The 19,857-nt window shown below is 42.4% G+C and overlaps 1 protein-coding gene across 1 annotated transcript; it reads right to left on the bottom strand.

Annotated features, from left to right (window-relative positions):
* Nucleotides 1-639: 639 nt before the first annotated feature.
* Nucleotides 640-4,061, bottom strand: adra2c (adrenoceptor alpha 2C). The gene is made up of 2 exons (XM_037765679.1): nucleotides 2,252-4,061; nucleotides 640-1,484 (listed from the first exon to the last, which is right to left on the bottom strand). Exons 1-2 carry the CDS (start codon nucleotides 3,579-3,581, stop codon nucleotides 1,378-1,380), a joined length of 1,437 nt encoding a protein of 478 aa, XP_037621607.1. The 5' UTR covers nucleotides 3,582-4,061; the 3' UTR covers nucleotides 640-1,377.
* Between the last annotated feature and the right edge of the window lie 15,796 nt (nucleotides 4,062-19,857).

Below are 19,857 nucleotides of genomic sequence, written 5' to 3'. Positions count from 1 at the left end.
TAACTACAACTTGGAGTGGAAGAAATTGGATGTTTCAACCATCTTAGCTGTCGACTGACTCAGGTCCTATGCAGTCAGACTTTCATAGCTAAAACTTTACTTGTGACAAATAAACTTGTTTTTGAAAATGTTATTTTATAGCTTAGCTACTCCACAATGTCTCCATGTACTAATGTACCACCGGGCAACTGCAAAAGTACCCCATGGGGTACAAGTACCCCTGGTTGGCAAACACTGGCGTAATTGTCTCCTGTGCTTGTGATATGACTGCTGTTTTGATCGGTTCTTGCAGGCTTTGGCGCCACTTGAATTTGAAGCCTGACAAACATCCGAATGTTGCAGCTTTGATAAACTCAACGGTGACATTGTATGTGAATTCAACACCATTTCAGGAACCCACTCACCTGTGTATCAGGGGTGTGAGGCAACATTTACAGTCTGATCTATTATAGATCACTAACCTTACGTTGAATTTTGTCTTCCTGCACTTAACGTATTTTAAAGTGTGAATGTAGTTGAATGGATAACTCTTCACTGATGCTCTCGAACCTCTTAACGTGTCATAAATAAACAGTGACACAACATTAAAACATAAATACAAATATGAACAGTGATGAAGAATGCAGTCATGCACTCTGGCGATTTTCAAATGACAGTTGAAGTAATCTCTTTATTTGTTCTTTCGAATGTGCTCAAAGCAGAGAAGTAAACACTTGCTCTTTTAGAAAAGGACAGAAGTTGGTGTAACATGAAAATCTTTCAGAGCCTTGTTCATTATACAAACAATACATTTTTAGCATATTGATACATGTGTGATTATGAGGCACCACACAATAATACTTTCTTCAATTATTTACAAGAGAACACAAAAAAATAAAGCATTAGCCCTTCCGGCTATGAATGTTTGAAAGATTCAATACTGACTGGATAGGTCATTTGTGTGTATAATAACGTGTGTGTGTTCTTATACTGTGTGTGTGTGTGTGTGAGAGCAGCAGACATTAGAGCAGAGTGATAAGGTGTTTGGTTTTTACTGCGGCTAAGTGCTTTTTGTGGCTGTAAGGGAGAGAAACGTGACAGAAAATAGGATTGCGGAGAATAGAAAGACACTTGACCAGAAAGAATCAGGCCATTTGTGAAAGTAAACACACACACACACACACACACACACACACACACACTCATAGACACACACGCCGACAATCACTAACTGGCAGTTGGGATAGGATGCAATAAATTCTCCAGCTCACTTTATCACAGCAGAGTTTCACTGTTGTACATTTAGCCCCTCTCGTTCTCTTCCACACACACACACACACACACACACACACACACACACACACACAGAGTGACAGCTTCAGTGGGTGCCCATGTGCCTCAGCAGTACCTCTGTATTCCATCTATTTTCTCAGAGGGGAGCGGACAAAACACATGCCTGGCTGAGTGAGGAAATTGCCCGTGATGCCACTCTACTGTACATTCCACTGTATCCAAACACAGTCCCAGCCACATGTACAAGTTCACACAAAACAAGAGTTTCCGCTGCATCTCCCATTTCACACACTTTTGAGCCCCACACAGAACACTGAAGCAGAAATATGACTTTTTAAGGATGATTTCTTTAGTTTTGCTACTGAAACAGTAAGCAAGGAGCCCCTTCGTCCCATTGGTCCTCATGTTGAGAGGGTGACGTAATAGAATAGTGTAGAAAAAAACAGAGTAAGAGAAAAGATAGACACCGCTATCTAACATCACAAGCAACGGTTGTGTGGAGATTGTCAAGGCCTTCGCATTATATTCGGTGAATGAGGTCACATTTTAAATCAATTGTCTCTGTAAACCCTTTCGCCCTCCTGTGCAGTTCATCCAAGTGCAGCCGCTGTGGCGTGCATGCATCACAGTAACTGTTACGAGTCAGTTTATTGTATTTCAACGAAGGGAGAAGAAGTCAATGAGGAAGGGGGGAAATGAGCCGAAGTCCCCATCGGAGTCCAAAAGCAGCCTGGATGGCGTTGGATGAAAACCTCCTCTGTGAATAAGACCTTGCATTTTAAACCCCTTTTCTGCACCTTAGTTCAATCGTCCCTTCGTTTCTAGCGCAATCCCTGAAAGTAAAGGTGTGAAAGCCCCCCCCCCCTCGCCGCCCCAGGGCCAGTACTTCATCCTACAACTGTTTGAATTTGTCTATAGGGCAAAAAGGTCTAATACAACCCCATCCATACAGATCAGAAAGAGCGTTTCCATGACTTACAGAGGATCTTCTGGAAGGCTCTGCGGAAGTCCTGGTTGAAGATGGTGTAGATGACCGGGTTTAGCGAGCTGTTACAGTAGCCAATCCAGAAAAAGAACTTGAACAGCGTCTCGGGGATCTCGCACGGGTCCCGGCAGATTCCATACAGGCTGTAGGAGAAGAAGAACGGGAACCAGCACAAGACGAAAACACCCATGACGACGGCGAGGACGAAGGTGAAGCGCTTCTCCCGGGCGGCGGAGATTTTCTTCCGGTTGACGGTGCTCCGGCGTTTGCGGCGCGACGAGAACAGCTCCATGGACTTGGAACTGGCACGCGACTTCCTGCTGGAGTATTTGGAGGCGGTGCTGCTTTTCCGGCTGGACTTCCTGTCTTTTTTGTCGTCCCGGTGGTGTTTCGAGCAAATGGAACCTTTCTTCGGTTTCTCGTCAGACGAGCTGCTGTCGTCGTAGTCGTCGTCGTGGTCCGTCGGCGGATGCTTTGGCTCGTTCGGCAGAGGGGATCGAGTCGCCTGCTCTTGGCAGTGTCCGTTCCCACGTTCCTGGTCTTTCATGCTTCCGTCCCTGTTGGACTTCTGTGACCCGCCTCTGCCTGGTTCGGCTTGGTCCATCCCATTCTCCAGCGGCGAGTCCACATCCCTCTTCTTCTCCGACATTGATCTGGTCCTGGTCTTTGCCACTTGGTAGATGCGAATATAGACCAGGATCATGATGACACAGGGGGCAAAGAAGGAGCCAATACTGGAGTAGAGGATGTACCAGGTCTCGTCATTCAGGATACACTGGGGACTGGCCTCATTGTTGCTCCTGTCCATCGATATCAGCGGCGGGAAGGAGATGACGGCCGAGATCAACCACACCACCACGATCATCCCTTTAACTCTTTTCGGCGTTCTCTTTAAGTTATACTCTACCGCCTGTGTCACCGACCAGTACCGGTCCAAACTAATAGCGCACAGGTGAACGATAGAGGAGGTGCAGAACAAAACGTCCAGAGCCAGGTAGATGTCACACCAGATTTTGCCGAAAAACCAGTAGCCCATGAGTTCATTTGCCAGAGAAAAGGGCATGACCAGGGTGGCCACAAGTATGTCCGCACTGGCCAGGGAGACGAGGAAAAGGTTCTGGGGTGGTTTCAGAGCTCTGCTCGTTAAAACAGCGATAACAACCAAGACGTTCCCGACTATTGTAAACAAGATGAGAAAGCTGACAAGTCCGGCCAGACTCCAGATAGCGAGCTGGCTGTACTGGCTCTGGGAGGTGGAATTAGAGGAGATATTTTCTGCCTCTACACCATCATCCTCCAGGCTGGAGATATTCAAGAAATCCATTTTGAGTCAATACAATTTTTTTAGTCAATATATGACTTTTAAACAATTAAAATGTGCGTAAATAATCTGCGTAAATCTCCCATTAGGACCTCAGCGCGCATTTCACTATGGAAATCTACTGCAAATGGCATTTTTTCTCCTCTCATCACCTGCGATCTTCCACCTCCTGCATGCCTCCTTTTGGACAGAAAAAAAAGAGAGAGAGCAATAAAAAAAGAGAGAGATAGAGTACTCAATGTGCAAAGTCTTTTAAGTCCTTATTCCAAATAGGCGCAGCAGAATGTCCATAGTTAGAGAGTCTACGGGCTCTCTCCTCAACGCGTCCTCTCCCATCCCGACTGCGCCGCATCTCTCCACCTCCGCGTCCCCGCTGGGTCCTCAGAGAGGGTTGTAACAACCACGTGTCTTTTTTTTTTTCTTTTTTTTTACATTGGAAAAAACTAGCAGGGACCCGCTCCGACGAGGAGAGGAGAGGAGAGGAGAGGAGAGGAGAGGAGAGGAGAGGAGAGGAGATGGAAACAGTGAAATAAGCAAGCAAAAATATACTATACTACTATAGTTGGTAATTATTTGGGAATATTTAATAAAATCAGTGCTGCCGGAGGAGCGCTTGTATCTGCGTTGTCAGATTTGTGGCTGACAAGTCACACATCGGACAGCTGATCAGTGTCTCTCTCTCTCTCTCTTTCTCTCTCTCTCTCTCTCTCTCTCTCTCTCTCTCTCTCTCTCTCTCTCTCTGCTCTGATATGACTTTTGAAGGTCTGTTATGAAGAGCGCGCTCACGTCCATGTTAATAGATAAGTGAGCAGGAGGAGCTCCTATAGGGAGGTCACCTACTGACAGACTGACTGACAGCGGAGGAGTCCCGCACCGAGGAGAGCGCGCTCCGCTCTGCTCCGTCCTTCAGCGCGCAACACTGGAGGTCAGTATTGTAACAGCCAGCCCTGGAGGGACAACACACACACACACACACACACACACACACACATCGTAAATATGAACACCATTGGACATGCAATACTATAGGCCTGTCTACACAGCCATCATCAGGTGAATAGCCATTCTGTAGCCTATTGATTAACAGGCGCCCTGTGTAGGGTGAGCACAGAAAGAGTCCATGTGACCTTGCAGTGGAACCGTGTGTCTTTTCCCTGCCCTCTCCCTCTCCTCCTGCCATTATCAGACTGTGTGTTTATGTTTTGCTAATTGTGCTGATAAGGAGATTACAGGATTACATGGTACAGTTGTCATGTTCTGTTTGGAGCTGAGAAGCATTCAGCTTTTTGGGCGCTGAATCATCTGTATGGAAAGCAGTGTGAATGCATGCAGCATAGAGTGGAAGGGGCATGATATATCAGGGGCTCTCAAACCTTTTGGGGCCAGGGACCCCTATTAATAATATGTATATTATAAAATCGTGACACCAATTAGGCATATGCTTCCTACCATTTGTAGCCTAGTCTTAGATGCTATGGGAACTATTGGTAATCTGTACCTGATCTTAAAGGTCCCATATTGTAAAAAGTGAGATTTTCATGTCTTTTATATTATAAAGCAGGTTTAAGTGCTGTTTAAATACTGTTAAACTATCAAAACGCTCAATATACGGAGAAATACACACAGCCCGTATTCAGAAAGTGTGCGTTTGAAACAAGCCGTCAGGATTTCTGTCCATTTGTGATGTCACAAATATACAATATATAGATCATCACACGGTTTTAAACGTAAACATTCTATATGTGTCCCAGTTTATTTCCTCTTGCAGTGTATGTGAATGTCATCAGCTGACGGGAAGTAAACATGGACCCAAACTGTTGCCTAGCAATGCAATTCCATTGCAATTCCGCTGAAAAGCACTAAAACGGAGCGTTTCAGACCAAGGGTAAATACAGGTATATTCAGGCAGAGAGTGTGAGGAAAATAAAGTTTTTTTTTACTATTACAGCATGTAAACATGTTCTAGTAGAAACACAAAATACAAGTATGAACCTGAAAATGAGCATAATATGGGACTTTAATAGCTGTCATAAAATGAACAGTAGCAAGACTGGCATAGTTATGATGAATCCAGATATTTATATTTACCAGGCTAAAGCAGATTTTCAGTAAGTGCTTCAACTTCAAAATAATGAACTTATTACTGTGTGTCACAATCATATCAGAGTTTTTTATTGGCACAAAGCTAAGGTGGATGGGAGTAAGGGACACAATATGTTGGTTTTATTGGCGCAAATGGTTCCCATCTGTAGATATGCACTTTTTATTATTTCACGGACCCCCTTGAGAGAGTGCCACAGACCCCACTTTGAAAATCACTGTGAAATATGATTATTAAGTTCATCCCCTGGGTGGGCTTTATCAGGCCATAAAGGGCTGAATCATCCGTGACTGTGACTTCCAGGTTACCACATGGATGTGTAAAGAGAACTGAATAAAGAGTCGGAGGAGGGCTCCCGTTCATTCCTATATGAGAGTTGCTCAGTGGCGCATGATGCAAAAATGGATCGACTGCCAAGTGATAAAGTACCCGGATCTTCCGGCGATCTTCAGCATCCATTGGGCCCATTGAGCAGGCACAGTAGCGTTTCCTTTAACCCCGCCTCCCAGACCGCGGTCCAGCCTCGGTCTGGGTCTCATTCACATAAATGGAGGATGGGAAATGACTTTGGATTCTGCTATTAGTATATTTTACAACTTTTAGGAGCTAATGATTTAAATAAGGGCTATTCAAGTGTTCGTACTACGAAGTTGTTTTTCCTCAAAAAAATGTCCGCTGATTTACAGACCTTTCTTTCCCAATATAAGTCTATGGGAAAAAGTCTTTTATCACGTGACAGCCACAGAACTTGTAATTCCACCGTTTGGCCACTAGGAAAATTTGCTTCAAAGCTCTTGTGCTCTTCCTGGGGTCTTGGGTCATCTTGTCTGGATCATAGACTGTATGAAGCCAAATCATCTTGATCGCCCCCTGGTGGCTGGCTGCAGTATAGGTCATAAACCCCCTCCCATGTTAGCGGATGGGACATCGGCCAAACTAAAAAGTAAAAGAACACGTCAAATTTTTCCCAAAGATGGTTTCTGTCATTTTAGGTAGTTCTTATCACGCTGATGTGTTCATTCTTTCTGATAAGTTTGGTTTTAATTAGTTATTTGATGCTATAAAAAGGGGTGAGACATCATGATTGACAGCCATGATTAACAGCTGCTCTGAGTGAAGTAGTCGCGGAGATTGACAGCTATGAGTCTCTCTCACTAACAAGCTGCGGCCGTTCTCGGCTCGCGTTTGGTTCGGGCGGATGACATCGATACCAGATACCAGACTCTGGCTCCAAATGACGCCAAAACCACAAGATGGCAGCTCCATCTGGTAAATGTTGGCTTCACTTCTGTACAGTGGCAGGAAGTGGAGACGCGTCGTCCATCTTTATTATACAGTCTGTGGTCTGGATTCATGTGTTTTCATTTCCCATGAGGACAAATAAGTGTATGCACACTAGCCACACAACATTTTTGGTCTCACTTTTCTTTCCTCCCATCAACCCCCTCTGATCTGGGTGGTGGTGGTGGTGGTGGTGCTGCCTGGAGAAAGCAGCCTGTCTCCCCTTTGGCATACAGCCTGGTATTAAGTTCCCGGACCGGTGCGTTTATTGACCAGTCTCCCAGCTAAGTACCTGTCATTAATCACAGAGCGGCTCAGCCATACTGAATTAAAGAGCAGTCGCAAGAAATGCTCTAGTCTAAATTGATCCTCATCAAGGCTTTGAGGTGGAATGAGGAGGGCTTAGGGGGTCGCGGTCCATGGGAGACCCAGTCAGGGTGGCGGACAGTCTCTAACTTGTCCCCCCACCGGTCCCCTAAACACCCTGCTCCTCCTCATGCTGCCTGTTTAAATTGGACTAAGGCTAGAGTGATGCTGTAGGTCAGCGTGGATGCACTCTAAGCTGATTTTGAGCAGACAGACGAGCCTTATTATGGTCATTAAGTCATGTCCCGGGGCAACAGCTCTGTCCATATAATTGGGGCACCAGTGAGCGATCTCAGCTATTACCGAGCCCTTTTCTTGTTCCCAACATCGTGCTCTGCACGGAGGCAATAAGTTCCTGCTACAGAGCTAGCCAGAAGCCAGCTTTTGGGTGGCAAGAGCATCGTTTTTGATTACTCTTTAAATCAAGGCTTTGTACTTTGTACTTTTTGTTTTGTTTTTTTTGGTCTTTTAAAACTAGTGACATACTTAATCATCCTCCTTTTTGTGCTGTTTCATTCTTTATTCTTCTGGCTCAGTTACTGCAGTTAGTAAGTGTGGCCGTTGTTTGCTCCTTGTAACAGAACGGTTGTTGGGTTGCAGTCATCTGCACTTTTATTTAAGCGCTCCACTGCAGAATTCGTCGAACTGAAAATGGAGTCCCAGAGCTTTCTATTAAAGGGGAAGTACACACATTTTTAAAATTCATACATGTTATTCCTATGGTCTAAGGCAGTCCAAAAAATATTAGTAAACATGAACAACTCTCTCCCAAATCCAAAAACTGGAGTGCTAAAACTCAAATTTGTGATGTCATAGGGTATAAAGTGTTGATCTGCTCCATAGACAATAAATTGGGAAAGATGTTATAGATGACACTGAGAGCACCCATAGGGGAATGTTCTGATATGGGATCATTTCCTGTTCCACAACTGACAACACTACAATAGAATAAAGCTCATTTGGGTATAAAAAAGACAACAAACATTCTGTGTGTCCACAAAATCAGTCTCCCATTCATTGTCTATGAAGCAGCTCCAGACTTAAAGCAGCAGTAGTCAGAATATTTTTGGCATCACTGGACAAAAATCCATAATAATCTTTCAGCATATGGTAATTCAAGTGTTCTGAGAGAAAAATAGACTTCTGTACCTCCTCATGGCTCTATTTTCAGGCTTTAAAAATCTAGCCTGTGACGGGAGACTTTGGCCAATCACAGGTCATTTCAGAGAGAGAGAGCGTTCCTATTGGCTGTTCATTCAAAGGAGGCAGCTGTCAATCACTTTCGAACTCTGATTAAACATCAAACTAGTCAGCGCTGATAAATATTATATCAAATCAATATTCTGTTGCTGTAATGCCTATTTCTCGCCTCAGATGTGTTCAGAAACATCTTGTAGTGTACTGTTTAGCTGTAAAATGAGACAGTTTGCTCCAGCTGGTGGGCGGTGCTTGGTATTTCCTCAACTTATCAACATGGATGCCGGATCACAAACTTTCTCATTTTACAGCTAAACAGTACACTACAAGATGTTTCTGAACACATTTTATGCGAGAAATAGGCATTACAGTAACAGAATATTGATTCATGTTTGAATAGCGCTGCCTAGTTTGACCGTTTGATCGGAGTTTGCGAGTGACTGACAGCTGCTCAGAGACGGCGATCAGTTGTTTTCCTCCGGTCTGTGAAATCTTGCTGATGCTATTAGAAGCACCGGAGGACACCGGAGGCACGTGATGTTTTTCAGATTACCTGTCTCATGCGATACTGTCATGATATAGTGAACGTTTTATAGTAATAACTTTTTTTTAATCATGTTTGCTCCAATCTGCTTACTACAGCTTTAACACCCTATGACATCACAAGTTTGAGACTTACTTCTGTGGTTTCTGGCTTTGAGAAAGAGTTGCTCTTGTATACAAATATTGATTGATCTTTCCTAGGCCATGGAAACAACATATTGGTGTTCCCCTTTAAATGGGGGAAGAGAGAAGCAATCTGAGCCTAATGAGATTAACCTAATAGAGATTCTAAAATGTAATAACACCTGATGTGTTCTCACAACATGACCGGCCTTTTGTGACCCTTTGAAATCCAATACAGTGATCACTCTGGTTAGTACGCTTCATCACGCAATCAGCTCCTCACAATAGCTGCTAGATGACATTATGCCACGGGCATCTACCTCCTGCTTATGAACTCACATCATATACATAGTGTGCATGAATGAGCACAGACCACTAAATCCGCCACATGCTAACAAAGCCTATTCCCCAAAGAAATTACCAGTAACGACAGCCACTTCTAATTTCCCCTCCCTAATGTGCAGTGGTTTCCATATATTGTAGCCCCCCTATAAGGAGGTATGGTACCTGCTGTTGACAGTGACAAATGGCATTGTTACCTGGGCAGACAACTATAGAGCCAGGAACAAATAGTTCAGGGGAGCAACATCGAGCTCAGGGGAGTTTCTCTCTGCTCGCATCACCTCACAGAACAAGACCTTCTTATCTAGCGCCTTTCTATGACAAATTACCTCGTAGGGAAAACAGCAAAATAAGACGGAGGATTCTTTTTTTTTTTTGGGACTGCTTTAAAAAGCAGGATATTTTCCTTTTTATTGTAATCTTAATCCTAAATCTGTCACAATGAAAAATAAAGTTGATGCCGTCTATTTCTTAGCTCACCGTATCTCTTTTTCTAAAATAATCCCGTATCTCCCTAACTGATCCAAACCATTCTATCATGTGTGTGTGTGGGACTGTCACAATTTCCAGAGGCCAGAGTGATTAACAAAGCCAGAAGGAGCTATATCTTAAGTCAGAGCTATATCTTTCAGTGTTGTCTTTCTCAATCGTGTGCTGCCTCCAGAGATTTGCCAGCACTTCCACAGTGAGTGACCTTGCCATAGTTGTCCCTGTGAAGCAGGCAGCCGGATGTCAAGCGGGATGCATTTTAAACAAAAGAGATAAGAGATTTCTTGGCTTTTCAGGTTTAACTTTGGAAAGACAGAAATGCGGTTTGCATTTTCATTGTACCAACTGCCCTCTATGTGAACTTACAAATTATCCTTAATGGATCTGCACAGACTTGGATGACGGCTTAATTGTTTAGGGTACCAACCATGTGAATATTGAAAGTCTCTCGACGATTTATTATCTTCTGGTCGTGAAAATCTGCTTTTGAGAATACAGTTTTGAACACTTTTAACTTTTAATCCCCTGAGACCCGCGATCTTGACTGACTTTACTGTCTTTCAGAGGCTGTAGCAGGTTCGGTTTTAGAGCTAGAGTGATACATATAAGGTACATATATCATATGGAACTAGGAAACCTAAAAAATACATTGGTGACAACCATGTCATGCTAGTTTGTCGGAAAGGAGGCTAAATCACGCAAGGCAACGCGTGGAAAAACTGGTGTCACTTGACCTATTAATTCATTAATTAATGGTTTAATTAATTAATTCATGTTTATTTCTGATATATGATTAGGACAACTTGACACACAGAGCTGTATCTCAAAATAAACTTCAGTTTTCCAGAATTCAGACCCCCCCCCCACCCCACCCCAAAAACAAGACAAAAAGAGATGATGTATTGTGGGTCTCAGAGGGTTAATGGAGAAAAAACAATCAATACACCAATAATAATTTGATCTTTTACTGACATTATTCTGTTATACAACAACCAAGAACCCAAATAGTTATTTTCCTTACCAGGATATTTGTTTATTTCTATCTTTTTTTTCACATTTAATCCACATTTTTTGTTGTTGCTCTACCAACAATAGTAAATACAGAACTCATTTTGCACTCTCGAATTCCAAATTAATCTGCACAAGGCTGCTGAAAGTGAAAAGACTTTCCAAGAATCTCTTTATTGATAGTCTGGTATGCAATTTTGAAAAATGCGACTGCTATTCAGCACGAAAATAATCACACGGTTAATGGAGAATAAAAGAAAAGTGAAGCTGTTGTAGACCCAAGGCTCTATTAAGTATAAAGGATCTATTCCTTTTGGCATTTCATTGCTCTAATCACTTCAGATGAATACAAAAAATACTGTAAGTATCAGTGACTCCATCATCCATCCATTCATTATCTGTAACCACTTATCCTATTCAGGGTTGCGGGGGGGCTGGAGCCGATCCTAGCTGACATTGGGCGAAGGCGGGGTACACCGTGAACAGGTCGACTCCATCATTAATTAACGTGATTAATTAAAAAATGTGCTTGTAAACACAAATCAGTTTTTCCAAAAATGATGCCCCAGAATGGCCACTATGAAGCCTTTTCAGCCTCGTTTCTATATCTGCCCTAGCACAACACATCGTTACAGTGCAGAGACACAAGTTTTAAGATTATGCAACTGTCCCCTGAAAGGTTGACTGTCAGATTACAAGTGGCGCCATGCTTGAGATGAGTGGCTGTGCACTGTCTGATCTGGCAAAGTCATTACTGTCCATCTGAGTGACAGTTGGGCCAAACTGGCAGATCTGCAGGCAACTCGAGCGTTAGGCGCAGCGGGAATGTGTCACAAACGTGACACCCCCGGACAATGACCGACGCCAATCGACTAGGTGTTGCATCATGATCTGCACACCAGATTGACTTGCGGTTGGTGGAAAATGACCATCTGTGAAGTGTCACTCGGAGAGGTCACAGACTGCCCGAGAGAGGACGGACAAATTGGTATAGGACTCAAATGACAGGAGAGACGATGGATTGGCTATGAGAAGTCATCATTAGTTCTGGTTTGCCGATGGAATCAACACCTAAAAAGAGTTAAGTGCATCGCCTAATACCATACTGAAATAAATCTGGAGATGTTGGACTCATAGTACATTATCCTGTGAGTCAATGCCTCTCAATTTCAAGCTACCTAGAAGAAAAACAGCGTAATGTGGACATAAATATGAATCCAAGTCAAGACATTCAGCTGTAAATCACCTGCAGGCGCCTGCCCATAACCCGCACAGAGCTCGGCAGAGCCAAACTTGTCAGCTGGTAAAGTAAACCACCCTAATGGGAGTTCTATTAGATCCAATCTAACATGGAACCACACTGTAATGCACCATCTGCAGATAAACCCACCTAAGCCTTTAGCATTACAGCACCTCCTCCATCTACACCCTGGTCGATAGATAATTTCACAGCCTTCAGTAAACCACGAGGCGTTTTTTTCGAGTGCTATGGGTTTCTCCAAGATGCCTGACACTCTAGCATAATCCCACTACTGATGCCTCTGCTGCCTGTATAGCTGAAACCTCTAACAGCTCGGTGAGGAAAGGGCAAAGTTTGGGAAACCGAGTTGTGAAGAGAGAGAGAGTAGAAAGGGAAAAGCAAACAGGGAGCAAGAGAGGGGAAAATAATGGAGAAAGAATGAAACCAGCTGAAGAGGAAGATGAGAAGCAGAGGAGTGAAGATGAGGCTGTGTTGCCTAGATCCCACCATCAGATCGTAAAGGGTGGTAGAAACCTTTCCTCGTTAGTTAATTAGCAGTAGGGTTGAAAAGTATTATTCATGCTTTGGGAATTGAGTGGAAAATGGTATTCCACTTCTCATCTTACCTTTGTTCATGTTCTCAAAGGACCTTTGTATCTGGGGGTTTCCTTTCTTTGTTCCATAGATTCGGTCAAATACACACGCCTGCATGTGCACGTGTACTATAAGTGTATTGCCAATTAACGGCTACATGAGGACCTCAGTTATTTCTCTGTGTTGAAGAGGCTTTTAATTTGTGATAAGCTAGGACCAGATGGTCTAATGTTACCTAATGGGGTGATTGTGACAATGTTAACATAAAAGTGGACCTATATTGTAGGTGATTCAATTGGGCAGTCATAAGGACGCTCATTAATCTGAAGTCCACTCAGTGGTTTTATTGAGTATTCCAGATTGTGCTGAACATCAGGCGGTCATCACAGTGTTGTTACATTTTTAGTATCGTAGTAGAGAATAGATTTTTGTGCTGACTGCATCAAACCACTCATGTAGCTTTTACTGGTCACTGAAACAATATACTGTATTTGACAATAGCTTTATGGGTAACACTTTATAATAACCCCCATTTATAAATGGTAAATTGATAGTTAATTAAACTTAGTTAATAGTTATTTTACTCTTAACTGATACTGTTAACTGATAATGTTCACTAATTATTAATAATGCTATAATTTATTATTTTAACAGTTTATCGTAACATTTTATACTCTATACATAAGTATTTGTTTATGATTGAGATATTATTCGTAAACCTTAAAGAAATTGTTTGTAAAACATCTATAAACATTGCATAGATAAACATTTGTAACACTTTGTTAATGGTTAATAATTGGTTTGTAAACCATCTATAAACATTATTTGGATGGCTTTTATAAAGTTGCAACTCATGATTATAAAATCTTGTTAAATGGTTAATAAATACTTTGTTAAGCATCTATAAACAATATTTAGATGGATAGTTAATAATTAAAGGTTTACAAATGATTTGGTAATCACTAACACGTTATAATCGCGTTAACATTGACAGCCCAAATTTATATACATAATAAATGGAAGATAGGTACCCATAGGTTTTAACATAGGCTGTAAGAAAAAATGGAGGCCTATACCAAGAACATAAAAAAAATATATATTAAAGGAGACATTTGAAGTCTATATATCCTCCTTGAGACCGGGATACTTTAACGCATCCAGTTGATGGATCCAAAAAGCTTCCCTCTGGTAAAGTTTACTTCCCCCCATGACGAAAGGTTTAATGTGTTCAATGCCCTCTATGCACAATAAGGAATCATTAGCATTGTGACACACTTAAGCGTCTAGCTATGGGGTAATCACTGTAGGGATTCTACTTATTAGGTTTTGGTTATTAGCAAAATAATTAATAAATAATAATAGAATTATTAATATTAATAAAGATTATCAATAAACATCAATAATAAATGGGGCACCACCCTGGAATCAGGGACCAATGACCAAAACGTTAATATAGTCTCATTATATATGCTAAACTATCAATTTGGAACGTTGATTAATAATTAAATTAATAACTATAACCAAAATAGATAGTAAAGGTTGAAGGATATCGGAATTCTTGACATAGCAGAGGTTGGCAGTATTCACTCTTGTGCAACATTAAAGAGACCAGCATGTATATTCCACAATCATTTATTTACAAGATAATAGAGGTTCAAAACACAATATTAATCTAACTAAATAACTAAACTAAACAAACCAAACACAGTGTGTGTGTGTGTGTGTGTGTGTGTGTGAGAGAGAGAGAGAGTGGGGGGGGAAACAAGATGGCGTCTTGTCCCAAGATGTCTGAATGGCCTACAGACCAAAATGACGAGCACTGAGAAAAAACTACAAAGATGGCTGAATCAAAGATGGCGGAATCAAAGATGGCGGAATCAAAGATGGCCGTCAGCATGTCATCACATGACCTCTTTATTCTTCGGAACACGTGCTCAGGAAGGACAGAGAGGGGGGTGATGTGGGGGTTAAGATTATCTGAAGCTGTATGTTTATGTTTAACTAATTCACAGTTTCTGTATGTGATCTTAATGTGTGTTAGATATGCAGTGGGTTAGAAAAGATGGTTAGTTTGCATGCAAGACCTTGTCTATGTGAAGCATAAACTAAACACATCAGATGTGGCGAAGCCAGTTACCCAAATATCAAATACAGATAAATCACCACAGTCAAACTCAATGAACAACATTAAACCAAATCAATACAAGTACATTCAAGAAATGAAAGTTTAACTGTCTTGCTCAGCCATGTGCGATTGCTAATGCTAAGGCCCAGTACGTTACCCCATGGAAGAACAGGGTTGTAATTCCATGTGTTGAAGTTGTGGTTCCAAGTCAAAGAGGTCGTCTTTGCTGTTAGTTTGGTTAGCTTGGTGCTAACTGTGAGAAGGCGGACGCTCACGTCTTCAGCCTTTTGGTTCCTTATGTTGCTATGGCTGTTTCCTAACAGAACATAGAATCAGAGAGCAGAGCTGCTTCCGGTCTGGAGCGCAGCATCTCACCTCAAACAGGTCAGCTTGTTGAGGAGAATGAAGAGGAAAGAGTCGAAAAGAGGAGGAACAAAGGACATTCCTCTGGTTTTGTTCTGGCTGAATTTCACACCTCTGTGTGAAATGTTACTGTAGCCAATGAGGACTGAGCTGAGTCCTGTGGTCAAGGAGAGCATACCTCCAGGATTCTGGGAGACAGTTCACTGTGTCTGCCACCAGAAATGGCAGGTCCCTACATCACGATTTAACTGTAATGGCATATTTATGCTCGGTGAGGCGATCCCTCAGGCGTCTTTTAGTACGGCCTATGTAGAAAAAGCCCTCCTCACGCGGACAAGACAGGCAGTATGTGACAAAAGTAATGTTGCAGTTGATGAAATCACGTTGTTTCTAAGTTCTGTCTGTGTTAACATCAGCAAATATTTAGTTTGCACATTATCTCAGTGAGGGCATTGCATACATTTAAAGGTTTGGTCAGCCGAGAACCTTTTTTATCTGCTGGAAGATATGAATGCATGAGCCTGTCTATAAGCGTGGGGCGCATCTCAAAGAATCCATAGGGGATTCAGGGAAAACTTGACTCAACAAGGTGTTACTCTCAATAATGGCCCAGTTATTTTTAACAATTCGTTGGATTTGTTCAGCATGTATAGACTACTATATGTGGTGACAGAGATTGATGTGCGGACTTATGTCTGATGGAAGAAGAAGAGCATCACGCTCAAGTGACTGTGCACTGTCAAAAGCCAGCTTAATCACCCTGGTTTTGAAAGCTTAGCAGCTCAAAACTGTATTAAACGAGTATAATATCAAGTACGTCTGGCTCGCCGTCGGTTGCACTCAACAGAAACAGCTATTCTCAGAGTCTCAAATGACAATGAGTGTTCTGTTTTGGTACATCTGGATCTAAGTGCAACTTCTGACACTGTGAACCGCAGTATCAAGGCTGGCCCACACTAAGAGATTTTTTAATATCTTAACAGATTTTGAAAATGTGAGAGACCCCACACATAACAACATGTTATGTTGAATTTAATAGTTTTGTTCCTATAGTGTGTGGTGAGCAACGATTTGGCCAAAACAGCACACCACACACTAACAGATTCCATTCATGAACAACAAGAGTCTCGACTCTCAAAACTGTAAACCTCTCAAAATCCAAGCCCTCCAAAAAGTTGCATGTGACACTGATCTGGATTTCTCTTCCCATCAAATTTAAAATTCAATTCAAAGTTATAGCTTGTCCCGAAACAGGAAAGACATTCTTGAATTCATCCATCACTCAGGCTTCAGCTGAAGTAAAGAGTGATGGAGCATTAACAGAGATTGCTAATACGTCCTCTGGCAGACTTGGTCAACTTCGACGTGCAAAACAAATTGTGAAGCATTATTATTCCAGTGATGTGGCATCACCCTGTTTTTACACTATTAGACTACAAGCTGCATCATTGCTTTCATGGACTTACAATTCATTAGCGCTCTGCTCATTAATTCTTCATTACTTACATCAGACACAATATATCACACCCTTTTTTTTCGTGTGCAGAGCCAATGTGACTGAAGTTTTGTCTTGCAGCCTCTTCCTCCTTGGACTAAAAAGTTGTAGCTATCAATGAATGAAGAAGGCAGGGAAAGGGAATGAAGCTGTTGTCCTGATTGAACTTTCACTAAAGCCTCGTTTCCACCAAAAGTTCCTGGTAATTATTGTCCCAGGAAATTACTTTTCAAGGAACTAAAAGGTTCCTTCAGCCCACTGTTGTCTGCATTTCCACCGCGGTCTAAAGACCTGTGAAGATTAGGCAAATTAGTCCGCTGACGTATGAAAAAGCAACATGACATGAGACGAGGGCTGCTGGTGGTCACAGCGGTAAACACACTTTGCAATCTGCAGTTCAGTGTGTCCGCCTGTTGCATCTAAAAAAAAGTAAATAAATGTTAGGTTTGTCTCTCTGCGACAGCATTTACTGTTGCATTGTATTCACTGATGCACATTGGATGTAATGAATGAAACACAGTACAGGAAAATGAAACTAAGAGCGTCCGTCTCTACAGTAAAATAGCTTTTCTTTCTGTCATTCACAGCACCATCGCGCTGCCTCCCTCTTCTAATTTTATGCTCGCCCTCTCAGCTCGCTCGTGCGATCTCTCTCTTTTTCTCTCTATCTTTTTCAGGAGGCCGACAGCAGAGCCTAACTTTACTTTCGTGTTCTCCCTTTGTCATAAAATGGTCCTAAATTGATACTAGAGTACTTCCTTGTTTATGAATGAAATGGTACACGAGTTGAAGCCGTTGTAGCAGCGGTGCTATGTATGTTTCACCAATCAGTGACGGTTATCCCTGCAAACGCCGACCCGAAAGTTCCGGTACTTTCAGAACGTATTAGCCCCTGACCAAGGCCTCTTTGGGGGGTAAAAAGGCCCAGGAAAATGTCCCCGGAACTTAATTTAGACCCTGGTCCCTGCGGTCAAAACGCAATGAGTTCCTCAAAAGGAGGAACGGGACAGGACAGTCAAAACGGGGCTTAAACTCCTTTCCTGTCAGTTTATATTTCACTGTGATACAGTAAATATGTTTACGTTTGATGAGGCCTGAAGGAATGATTTTGACATACTGTGTGTTGTTGCTGTTTCCCTTATATCTTACAAACTGGGCATTGCATGATGAAACCATTTTGTCCTGTCCTGTCCTGTGCGTCTCTTTCCTGGCTTGCATCTGCAGCACTTCTCTTTCCCCCCACTTTGTCTACTTTGCAGCTTTAACATTTTCCAAGCTGTGAAAGTAAGGGATAAGTTGTGTTTTGGTATGTGTATATGCGAGTGTGTATGTGTGTGTTTGTGCTTTGCTGGATATGCATGTTTGTGCTCTGTTCTCTCTGCTAACCGTGCCTTTTATCCCAGTCTCACAGCATAACATGCTTTATTCAATAGAAAATCAAAACAGTTGAATCTTCTTTAAGTTTGGGGAATACTCCCTATCTGCAGACTGTCTGCTTCTAAGCCCTTTTAAGTCTGCGCCGTGGACAGGCGGTGACAGTGCCAGCTGATTTGAATACAGTCTTTGCCTTTGTGGTGTCAGTGCGGGTTTTCAGCCGGAGCGGTGACATCCCAGCCTCTCTGCCCGGTCATGCCTACTGCCCTGCAACGTTAATAATGGGCGGTGGTGTGTGTGCGTGTGTATATGCGTGCGTGAAAATTTTGCACCGTGCAGTTAAATGATACCACAGAGTGAGAGAGGCAAGTGTTAAACAGCTTGTGTCAAAACAAATTCCTGTTAGTTTCGTCTTTTTTGAGGGGCTTTCTTCTTCTATCACCCCCAACAGTATGTTTTCACATGTTTGGACTTAATTATGTGTGTGTGTGTGTGTGTGTGTGTGTGTGTGTGTTTATGGGTGCTAAGTTTGACCTGACTGGATTCAATTATGCTGAGCTCAGTGTGATGGCAGGAGAATTGGGAGGTTTTGACAAACTAAATTGGACCGATTGGACTCAATTTGACTGATTTAAATGAGACAGGACCACATTAGAATTGGATGTATTAAAATGGAAATTAATTTTTTTGTAACAACTTGGATTTAATTTTGATAATCTTGGCCATCATTCCGATTATGAAGAAGCATTACGACCCAGACACACCAAGCCGACATCAAAGAACTAGCAGCGATGAAGGCCGTCTGTTACGTCGCCACACGTCGCCTTTGTCTTGGCCGACAAGTTGCATTTGAACACACTGCAAAGACTTCAGCCGACGGCCAGTTAGCACGTACATTCTGCGCCTGCGTGAGAGGAAATAACTCTCCCCACCAGCAGGTTGCGGTAGTCTGTATTTGTCATTCACAACAGAAAACCGGAAGACCGAGGACTGCGAATATACAAGCCATTGTTAAGATACGTACATGAAATAAAGAGGCATTTGTTGACTATTTTCACACCACTCTCACTCACCACTTATCTTCTTTCCAGATGTTGTTTTGTATAGATATTATACACAGATATTTTGTGAAAATATCCGTGTATTGAAATGATCAGATGAGATGAAGATGAAAAATGAGAAGAGCCTTCTGTGTGTGCTCTCTTGAAATTGACTCGTTTGCGTGCTTTCCTCACTTCCGTTTCTCTTCTCGTGCACTGATTCGTTTAAGCTGAACAGCCAATCAGAATGATTTCTCTCAGCAACGGGCTCCACTGCCGATTGAACATGCTGAATTGGCCTAAAACAACTCAGATACGGACAGACTAGAGCCGACGGTGCAGGACACACTGCTAAAACTAGGTCGACAAACACTCACCGACGGCCCCAAACTGTCCAATGGCCGACCGTCGGCTTGGTGTGTCAGAGCCTTTACACTATAAATACTTGTGGGGACAATGGCATTTCATATCATGAGGTGTTTACTCTCCGTCTCTTTTGTCCCCATTCTGCCCCTCTTACCATTCTTCTCTCTCTTTCCCTCTCTGCAGTGTTTTTCATTCATCAATCTCCCAAACAGGAGATGTAATTTTTTTTCTT

The sequence above is a fragment of the Sebastes umbrosus genome, chromosome 3 (assembly GCF_015220745.1).
Source record: "Sebastes umbrosus isolate fSebUmb1 chromosome 3, fSebUmb1.pri, whole genome shotgun sequence".
Taxonomy (NCBI): Eukaryota; Metazoa; Chordata; class Actinopteri; order Perciformes; family Sebastidae; genus Sebastes; species Sebastes umbrosus.
The sequence above is the reverse complement of the archived record's forward strand: the minus strand, read 5'-3'. Positions and strand labels throughout refer to the sequence as shown.

What these genes read in the sequence shown, in the direction of transcription:
- adra2c (XM_037765679.1), bottom strand. Translation starts at nt 3,581, where the DNA reads ATGGATTTCTTGAATATCTCCAGCCTGGAGGATGATGGTGTAGAGGCA. An exon ending in AGCCTTCCAGAAGATCCTCT is followed by an intron (nt 1,485 to 2,251) that starts GTAAGTCATGGA and finishes GTTTGGATACAG; the next exon opens with TGGAATGTACAGTAGAGTGG.